This window comes from Salmo salar, chromosome 07 (assembly GCF_965601325.2).
Source record: "Salmo salar chromosome 07, fSalSal1, whole genome shotgun sequence".
In the NCBI taxonomy this organism is placed as follows: Eukaryota; Metazoa; Chordata; class Actinopteri; order Salmoniformes; family Salmonidae; genus Salmo; species Salmo salar.
This window is the reverse complement of record NC_138297.1, coordinates 65,613,608-65,625,000: the sequence shown is the minus strand read 5'-3', so window position 1 is coordinate 65,625,000 and position 11,393 is coordinate 65,613,608. Positions and strand designations below refer to the sequence as shown.

The 11,393-nt window shown below is 41.1% G+C and overlaps 2 protein-coding genes across 3 annotated transcripts in view; one reads left to right on the top strand and one right to left on the bottom strand.

Moving 5' to 3' along the window:
- Nucleotides 1–11,393, bottom strand: part of LOC106597855 (protein Wnt-5b) — a 215,347-nt gene that overhangs the window by 80,896 nt on the left and 123,058 nt on the right. The gene's annotated exons all lie outside the window — the stretch shown is intronic.
- On the top strand, nt 6,597–9,606 carry LOC123743812 (F-box/LRR-repeat protein 14). Its single transcript, XM_082977952.1, has one exon. The coding sequence runs from the start codon at nt 7,128–7,130 to the stop codon at nt 8,328–8,330; it is 1,203 nt and encodes a 400-aa protein (XP_082834078.1). The 5' UTR covers nt 6,597–7,127; the 3' UTR covers nt 8,331–9,606.

Below are 11,393 nucleotides of genomic sequence, written 5' to 3'. Positions count from 1 at the left end.
TATTACTACTACCACCACTATTACTACTACCACTACTAATACTACTACTACTGCTACTACCGCTACTACCACTACTTATACTACTACTACTACTACTACCACTACTACTACCACCACTACTACTACTACTACCACCACCACTACTACTACTAAGGACACTACCACTACCACTACTACTACCACTACTACTACAACTACCACTACCACTACTAACACTAATACTACTACTACTACCACTACTACTACTACCACCACTACTACTACTACCACCACCACCACCACTACTACTACTACAACTACTAATACTACTACTACTACCACAACTACTACTACTACCACCACCACTACTACTACTACCACTACTAATACTACTACTGCTACTACCACTACTACCACTACTTATACTACTACTACTACTACTACTACTACTACTACTACCACTACTACTACTACCACCACTACTACCACCACCACTACTACTAGTACTACGAACACTACCACTACCACTACCACTACTACTACAACTACCACTACTACTACACTAATACTACTACTACTACCACTACTACTAAAACCACCACTACTACTACTACTACCACCACCACCACTACTACTACTACTACTACCACCACTACTACTACCACTACTACCACTACTACTACTATTACCACCACCACTACTACTACTACCACTACTACTACTAATACTACCACCACTACTACTACTACTACCACTACTACTACTTCGACTACTACCACTACTACCATTACTACTACTACCACTACCACCACCATTACTTCTACCACCACGATTATTACTACTACTACCACTACTACTACTACTACTACTACTACTACCACTACTACTACTACTACTACTACTACCACAACCACTACTACCACCACCACTACTACTACCAGTACTACTACAACTACTACCACTACTACTATTGCTACTACTACAACTACTACCACTACTACCACTACCGCTACCACTACTACTACTATCACCACTACCACTACTACTACTACCACTACTACACACCTACTATTGCTGCTACTACTACTACTACCACGACAACTAATACTTTAACTACTACTACTACTACCACTATTACCACTGCCACTACTACTACCACTATTACCACTAAATCAACTACTACTACTACCACTATTTCCACTAATACAACTACTAGTACTAACACTACTACTACTACTGCGACTACTTCTACCACTATTACCACTAATACAACTACAACTACTAACACTACTACTACTACTACCACTATTACCACTAATACAACTACAACTACTAACACTACTGCTACTACTACTACTACCAGTATTGCCAATAATACAACTACTACCAATATTACCACTAATACAACTACTACTACTACTACTACTACCACTACTAATACTACTACTACCACCACCACTATTACTACTACCACTACTACTACCAATACAACCTCTATTACCACTAATACAACAACTACTACTACTACTACTACTACCACTATTACACTAATACAACTACTACTACTACCACCACTACTACTACTACTACTACTACTACCACTACCACTACCACTACTACTACCACTACTACCACACACATTACTACTACCACTACAACTAACACTACTACCACCACTACTTCTACTAACACTACTACTACTACTACCACTACTACTACTACTACCACCACTACTACTACCACAACTACTACTACTACCACCACCACTATTACTACTACCACTACTAATACTACTACTACTGATACTACCGCTACTACCACTACTTATACTACTACTACTACTACTACTACTACTACCACTACTACTACTACCACCACTACTACTACTATCACCACTACTACTACTACCACTATTACCACTACCACTATTACCACTAAATCAACTACTACTACTACCACTATTTCAACTAATACAACTACTAGTACCAACACTACACCTACTACCGCTACTACTACTGCTACTACTATCACTATTACCACTAATACAACAACAACTACTAACACTACTAATAATAATAATACTGCTACTAATACTACTACCACCAGTATTGCCACTAATACAACTACTACCACTATTACCACTAATACAACTACTACTACTACTACCACTACTACTACTACCACTACTAATACTACTACTACTACTACTACTACTACACTACTACCATTACTACTACTACTACCACCACTACTACCACAACTACTACTACTACCACCACCACTATTACTACTACTACTGCTACTACCGCTACTACCACTACTTATACTACTACTACTACTACTACCACTACTACTACCACCACTACTACTACTACTACCACCACCACTACTACTACTAAGGACACTACTACTACCACTACTACTACAACTACCACTACCACTACTAACACTAATACTACTACTACTACCACTACTACCACGACAACTACTACTACTACCACCACTATTACTACTACCACTACTAATACTACTACTACTGCTACTACCGCTACTACCACTACTTATACTACTACTACTACTACTACCACTACTACTACCACCACTACTACTACTACTACCACCACCACTACTACTACTAAGGACACTACCACTACCACTACTACTACCACTACTACTACAACTACCACTACTAACACTAATACTACTACTACTACCACTACTACTACTACCACCACTACTACTACTACCACCACCACCACCACTACTACTACTACAACTACTAATACTACTACTACTACCACAACTACTACTACTACCACCACCACTATTACTACTACCACTACTAATACTACTACTGCTAGTACCGCTACTACCACTACTTATACTACTACTACTACTACTACTACCACTACTACTACTACCACCACTACTACCACCACCACTACTACTAGTACTACGAACACTACCACTACCACTACCACTACTACTACAACTACCACTACCACTACTAACACTAATACTACTACTACTACCACTACTACTAAAACCACCACTACTACTACTACTACCACCACCACCACTACTACTACTACTACTACCACCACTACTACTACCACTACTACCACTACTACTACTATTACCACCACCACTATTACTACTACCACTACTATTACTAATACTACCACCACTACTACTACTACTACCACTACTACTACTTCGACTACTACCACTACTACCATTACTACTACTACCACTACCACCACCATTACTTCTACCACCACGATTATTACTACTACTACCACTACTACTACTACTACTACTACTACCACTACTACTACTACTACTACTACACACCACTACTACCACCACCACTACTACTACCAGTACTACTACAACTACTACCACTACTACTATTGCTACTACTACAACTACTACCACTACTACCACTACCGCTACCACTACTACTACTATCACCACTACCACTACTACTACTACCACTACTACACACCTACTATTGCTGCTACTACTACTACTACCACGACAACTAATACTTTAACTACTACTACTACTACCACTATTACCACTGCCACTACTACTACCACTATTACCACTAAATCAACTACTACTACTACCACTATTTCCACTAATACAACTACTAGTACTAACACTACTACTACTACTGCGACTACTTCTACCACTATTACCACTAATACAACTACAACTACTAACACTACTACTACTACTACCACTATTACCACTAATACAACTACAACTACTAACACTACTGCTACTACTACTACTACCAGTATTGCCACTAATACAACTACTACCACTATTACCACTAATACAACTACTACTACTACTACTACTTCTACCACTACTAATACTACTACTACCACCACCACTATTACTACTACCACTACTACTACCAATACAACCTCTATTACCACTAATACAACAACTACTACTACTACTACTACCACTATTACACTAATACAACTACTACTACTACCACCACTACTACTACTACTACTACTACTACCACTACCACTACCACTACTACTACCACTACTACCACCACTACTATTACTACTACCACTACAACTAACACTACTACCACCACTACTTCTACTAACACTACTACTACTACTACTACTACTTCTACTACTACTACTACCACTACTACTACTACTACTACTACCACTAATACTAATACCACTACTACCACTACTACCACTACTACTAATACTACTACTACTACTACTACCACTACCACTACTACTACTACTACCACTACTACTAACACTACTACCACCACTACTACTACCACCACTACTACTACTACCACTACTACTACTACCACTACTACTACTACTACTACCTACTACTACCAATACCCTACTACTACCACTACTACCATTACTACTACTACCACCACCACTACTACTACTACTACTACTACCACCACCACTACTACTACTACTACCACCACTACTACTACTACCACCACTGCTACTACTAGCACTACTACTACTACTACTACTACTACTACTACCACAACCACTACCACCCCCACTACTACTACTACCACTACTACTACAACTACTACCACTACTACTATTACTACTACAGTTCCCGCTCAGCCCAGTCAAAACTGTTTGCTGCTCTGGCACCCCAATGGTGGAACAAGCTCCCTCACGACGCCAGGACAGCGGAGCCAATCACCACCTTCCGGAGACACCTGAAACCCCACCTCTTTAAGGAATACCTGGGATAGGATTAAGTAAACCTTCTAACCCCCCCCCCCCAAAAAAAAAAGATATAGATGTACTATTGTAAAGTGGTTGTTCCACTGGATATCATAAGGTGAATGCACCAATTTGTAAGTCGCTCTGGATAAGAGCGTCTGCTAAATGACGTATATGTAAATGTAAATGTACAACTACTACCACTACTACCACTAATGCTACCACTACTACAACAATCACCACTACCACTACTACTACTACCACTACTACACACCTACTACTGCTGCTACTACTACTACTACTACCACTACTACTACAACTACTACTACTACCACTATTACCACTAATACAACTACTATTACTAACACTAATACAACTACAACTACTAACACTACTACTACTACTAATGCTGCTACTACTACTACTACCAGTATTGCCACTAATACAACTACTACCACTATTACCACTAATACAACTACTACTACTACCAGTATTGCCACTAATACAACTACTACCATTAATACAACTACTACCACTACCACTACTACTAACACTACTACCACTACCACTACTACTAACACTACTACTACTACTACTACCACTACTAATACTACTACTACTACCACTACTAATACTACTACTACTACTTAGCTAGCAGATAGTATCTACCTTCCTTTGACGTTAGAACTGGAAAGGAGGCCCTGGTTAGCAGAATTCAACAGTTTTTATTTTCATATGCATTCTGTAAGCTTCTAGCTGGAAATGGAACTGTTGCCTGTTTGTGTTGTTGACCTGGGGGGTCAGAGCATAGAATCGAATCAGAGCATAGATTAAATGCTAGACATGCCTGAAATGAATAAGAAAAAAGCATGGGTAAATGTATGATAATTATAATTTACACAAATAAGTTATCACTAAGATTGATCGGGATATAATCAACAAATATAATGCATGACTGGTAATTTCATTAATTTACACACAACAATGTAGTGAATATGCTTCAAAACAGGCTATAACCCTCTGAGAAATATTGAGGGGAAATAGCAACAGCTTAGTAATAAGTCTTGTTACCATAGTATTAAAAATAAAACAGAGTAATAATCTCACTATGTACAGCAACAGGATAAACGTGCCATATTTGTTGAAAAATAAAGAATCTCCTTCAATTAAAAGGCATTTGATTAGAATCTGGCCATGATAATGTGATACCGGTGATTTGTGTTACTATTCAGCTCTATTGTATCATTGTATCAATTGTAACACTTTTCACTTGGCAGCAGAGTTGTGTTACAGATGTATCCTTTACTTGATACACTTGGCGGATCAGACCTGATACAATGTTTCAGTTTGTAGAACACTGAGAAGGGAGACAAAGCACAGCGTTCTATTTGGAACACAGAACTCTAACAGACTCCTTCTAGAATAGTTCGAGCTCCAAAAAATAACACAAACACAGTTCAGTTTTAGATGTGTTATAAAACATCTAAATCATTTCAAATAGAATCAAAAACCAATATACCGCGACAACTAAAGGGTTAAGACTAAAGTGAACTGAATTGTAAGAAGTTGGTTTCCAGGGGAACTATTCTTACTGTTCCAGCTGAGTTGGACCAAACCACAATCCTCCCAGGGAAGGGGGGAGTCGAAACAGACTCTCTTAAATACATTTTAAATATCCTATGCTAAAGCAAGTCACACAATGTTCTTATTTACTAGGAACATGGATAATATATATTGTATTTTACAGTATTCCTTTAATATAAAGAAAACGGCTTTATAATTTGTAATGTGTATGTCCCTCCCCCGCGGTAGAGCGGTGCTCACGGCCCTGCCAAGTCAGTTTGAAAGACCAGACAAAGGCAGGCAGGAAGCCCTTCGGCTTGGCAATGCGTGCGAGCCGAGAGAGCGCAAACGCAAACTGAAACCCCACTCCTTTTCTGATAACGGAGAGGAAGAGAGACAGAGAGAAGAAGCAGACTGGAATTCCAACCCTCCGTGTATTTATGATAGTTTAAAGGTCTCTTTTGAAAATGTATGACCGTTTGGATCCTCGGCGCGAGCCTAGACGTGTTTCTAAAGGCATCATAGGTAGCGTCGTCTGACCAAGGAGGGCTCGGGCGCTTTCCGTTCCTATCCTTCGCTTCCCCCCTCTTGGTGAGGGGATATATTGGAACAAGGTTTTGGGGCTTTTTGCATTTGAATCCTACTGCGCAACCAGACGGATCACGTGGGATGTGGAGTTGATCGATTTGCGCCGTTAAATGTATAAAGAGGAAATAGGGAAAAGGTCTGTTAAAAAAGCATAACCGCTTTCTTCCGGATTACAGGGGACTCTACTTTTACAGAGGGAAATACGTCGGTGGGCTCGGGGAACCGGAGTGATTTTTATGCCTGTTTAAAATGGAGACGCACATATCGTGCCTCTTTCCGGAAATTTTAGCCATGATTTTCAGCTACTTGGATGTAAGGGACAAAGGCAGGGTGGCCCAAGTGTGCGCTGCTTGGAGGGACGCTTCCTACCACAAGTCGGTGTGGAGGGGGGTGGAAGCCAAGCTGCATCTGCGGCGGGCCAATCCTTCTCTCTTCCCCAGCCTACAGGCCCGCGGAATCCGGAGGGTACAGATTCTCAGCCTGCGGCGGAGCCTCAGCTACGTGATCCAGGGGATGCCAAACATCGAGAGTCTGAACCTGAGTGGCTGCTATAACTTAACGGATAACGGCCTGGGGCACGCGTTTGTCCAGGAAATCCCTTCCCTTCGGGTTCTAAACCTTAGTCTGTGTAAGCAGATCACGGACTCCAGCCTGGGCCGGATCGCCCAGTATCTGAAGAACCTGGAGGTTCTGGAACTGGGCGGGTGTAGTAACATCACCAACACGGGGCTGTTACTCATAGCGTGGGGTTTACACCGGCTCAAGAGCCTCAACCTCCGCAGCTGCCGGCATGTGTCTGACGTGGGCATCGGGCACCTGGCGGGCATGACCCGCAGCGCAGCGGAGGGCTGTCTCAACCTGGAATACCTGACGCTGCAGGACTGTCAAAAACTTACGGATCTGTCCCTCAAGCACATCTCGAAGGGCCTGGCTAAGCTCAGAGTTCTCAACCTGAGTTTCTGTGGCGGGATCTCTGACGCAGGTATGATCCACCTCTCTCACATGACCAGCCTCTGGAGCCTTAACCTGCGCTCTTGCGACAACATCAGTGACACGGGCATCATGCACCTGGCCATGGGCACGCTGCGGCTCTCCGGGCTGGACATGTCCTTCTGTGACAAGATAGGGGACCAGAGTCTGGCTTACATCGCCCAGGGCCTGTACCAGCTCAAATCCCTGTCCCTGTGCTCGTGCCACATTAGTGACGATGGCATCAACAGGATGGTGCGCCAGATGCATGAGCTGAGAACCCTGAACATTGGACAGTGTGTGCGGATTACAGACAAAGGACTGGAGCTCATTGCCGACCACTTGACTCAGTTGACGGGGATCGATCTGTATGGATGTACTAAAATCACGAAACGGGGACTGGAAAGGATAACGCAGCTCCCATGCCTTAAAGTTTTGAATCTGGGACTTTGGCAGATGACAGAGAGTGAAAAAGTGAGGTGAAACTAACTTGGCGAGGATTAGTTGGGGAGGGGGACACATAGAGAGGAGAAGTGGTAACGGCGCAGGAGACCAGTGGGCGGGGAAATGTTCCTTCTAAAATATATATATATCCTCTGCTCTCAATCTCGTCGTAGTTGGATATTTTCTCATTCAATGTAACCTAACTTAATGCTACAAAACTGTGATCAAAAAATATGTTGCGCAATTTTAGGCCAAATGAAAACAGGATTAATCATCATCAAATGCATGTTTTCATTATTAACAACACAATACCCCGCCCCCGCATTATGAAGACAAACTACTTTTTATTATTCCTAAAGAGTCGCAATATTTAACTTCAAACTGTCCAACTATCGCGCCTAATACATTTGGCTACCTCGTTTATCAATGTGTTGTAATAAATCCGTGTATTGTTAAAAAGAAAGAGAGGAGAGAAATTGTGCCTATAGACAGTAGCAGTCCCCTCCCCCAACGCGTCTCGCGCTTGGAGAATCCTCGCAGCAAAAAGAAACGCTCTCTAACTACCTTTGTGTTCATTTGCCCAGAAACGCTTAACAATGAAGAAGAGAAACGAACAGAGTTTCGTTTAAAAGGACTGTTCACACTCAGACAAAAAATAGCGACTTTATGCAAATTAAAACGGATTAAATACTGGTTTGTATCCAAAATCATTTTATTTTTGTTTTGTTTACTTTTTAACCCAACTTAAAGGCCTTGTAGCCTTGGATTCAAGCTTTGAATAATGGGACCCTTCCTTCCCTATATTATTTTGGTGTGTTTATGCTTATGGAAGCAGATATTGTCGAATTATTGCTGTTATTCAGAGCGTTGTACTTCAAATTGAAGTGATTTCTATAATAGAAATGCTGCCCCTTTTCTCAATCAGGTGTTTTCCAACTAATCCTCCATATCCTCGAGAATATGGGTCGCTACCTATTAAACACAATCATACACACTAGTCCACAATAACAACGGAAGAGACACTCCTTTGGAATAGAATCTAAATAAATGCTTTAGAATGAACAAGCAATCGATCGTTATTTTCTCGGCTTCCAAGTGACTGCGTGTCAGGTCTACATGGGACCTATGGAATCAGAACATGACGTTATGAGCGAACAGAACTGCAACATGTATTGAGTCCTGCTGAGAGACTACTGTGTTTTAATGTACTGTATATGTGTTTGTAAAAAAACAGAATCCAAAATTAAATTGTTTTATATTCTTACAGTAAACATTAAAGTTGATATTTATATAATAAATGAAAAGGTCATGTGGACTCGTTTTGTACGGGGATTGTATTGTACATTAGTAGCCTACTACTTATTGTTTCCTCGTGATCATCCTTATTACAAGACCATGCACTCCTGCTTTGATCGAAAACGTGTCCATTTAAGAGAAACAGCTGTTTATGTCCGTAGATCCCCGGAAGAGACAAGCTATTTAAAAAAGAACTGTCCACATATTATTATCGTTCTGATCACAACCATAATCTTACGAATTTGATTGTTCGGTTTAGAGAAACGGTTATAATGTTGATATGCCGGCTTGGATTGTTAAATTATTTACGAGCAGATTCAAAATGGATGCTTCCCTTGATTTTGCTTGTTATAATTATCAGTCTGACGTATTGTGTTGATACGTTTCAGCTGCTTGCATCTCAAAGGGCTGTCACTAACGTGGCTCTAAACACAGGGATATTAAACCCTCACGCCCATAGACTTATTAGCATTTTATTGTGCTGTTTTTCTGGGACATTTTAGGCCACAGCCCAGGTTTTGGCTGTTTAAATGTTGCTAACATTTGGTTATATGTTATCATGTGGACTATATACTATCTGTTTCTTTAGCCAAATGTGTGTTTAGAATAAGAGTAGGATACCGGCAGTTGCTTTTGTTTCCCGAAGTTAAAAAGGCACGTTGGGATTTTTCTCTGGCTTGCTCAGTCACGCATACCAGATCTGAGAGACTGCCTTGGTCCCACGGGACGTCTTCTCTCCTCCCACCCCCTCCCTTCTCCTCACCCCCCAAAACTCAGCCGACAACCCCCCCCCCCCCCCCCCCCTGTCTCACAGACACTTTTTAACATTCCACACCATCATTCAAAGCATTTAAGCGTTCTTCTTCTTTCTCCGTCTCTGTGTCTGTCTGTCCACAGGGGCGGAGGTAAAGAACGGGATAGAGGGGTTCTTGACCAGAGAGAGTGAGAGAGGGAAAGTGAGAATTCACTGCGTGCTGTTTTAGACTCGTCTCGGTCTTGTGTAATAAAACACATGAAAGCGAGATAACCCCCATTCCATAGATAAACAGGGTACTGTATTTTAGAACATCTTATCTCATATTTGTTTAGTAAAATAAAATAAAAATAATGTCCTTATATACAGGGGTCTTCTCTTAATGTTGATGTTATGTTCTGGTAGTCTACCTTGACTGAAATGGTACGTTTGTCAGTTCATTATGTTGGAGATCCTATTTGATCAGATATCCCCTTGACTTGATGTCTGATTGTACTTCAATCAAAAAGGCTCCTGCTTGCTATTCTTTTCAGTCATATTTAGTTTGTACTTCAGTTGAAATAGGTCCCGCTGTGGTATTTAGATGTATGTTTGTATTTTAGTTCAAAATGGCTGTTGATATATTTTTCAGATGAATTCAGTTTGTAGTTGAAATGGCTATTGTAGTACTTTTCATTCAATTTAATTGGTAGGCCAACTTCAGTGAAAACAGTCCCTGCTACAGTTCAATTGAATTGATTTTGATTCCACAGTGCTCTAGTTAGTTTGTAGCAAAGTTGTTTCAAACAGTTATTTTTGCTGAGTTAAGCTGTCACGTTCACAGTGTTACTTTAAAAGCATACTTCGCTTTGAGAGGGCGAACCAGAGCCTTTTTACCGCTCACATTAAGGGGAATTGGCTCTTCTCAACAAAGCATGAGGCACATCTGCAATAATGTGCTAGCCAAGGCTCACCACCTCTCTCCACCTCCTCTCTTCACCTTTCTCCACCTCTTCTGTTTACCTCTTTTCCCCTCATCTCTCAACATCCTCTCTCCACCTCCTCTCTCCTCT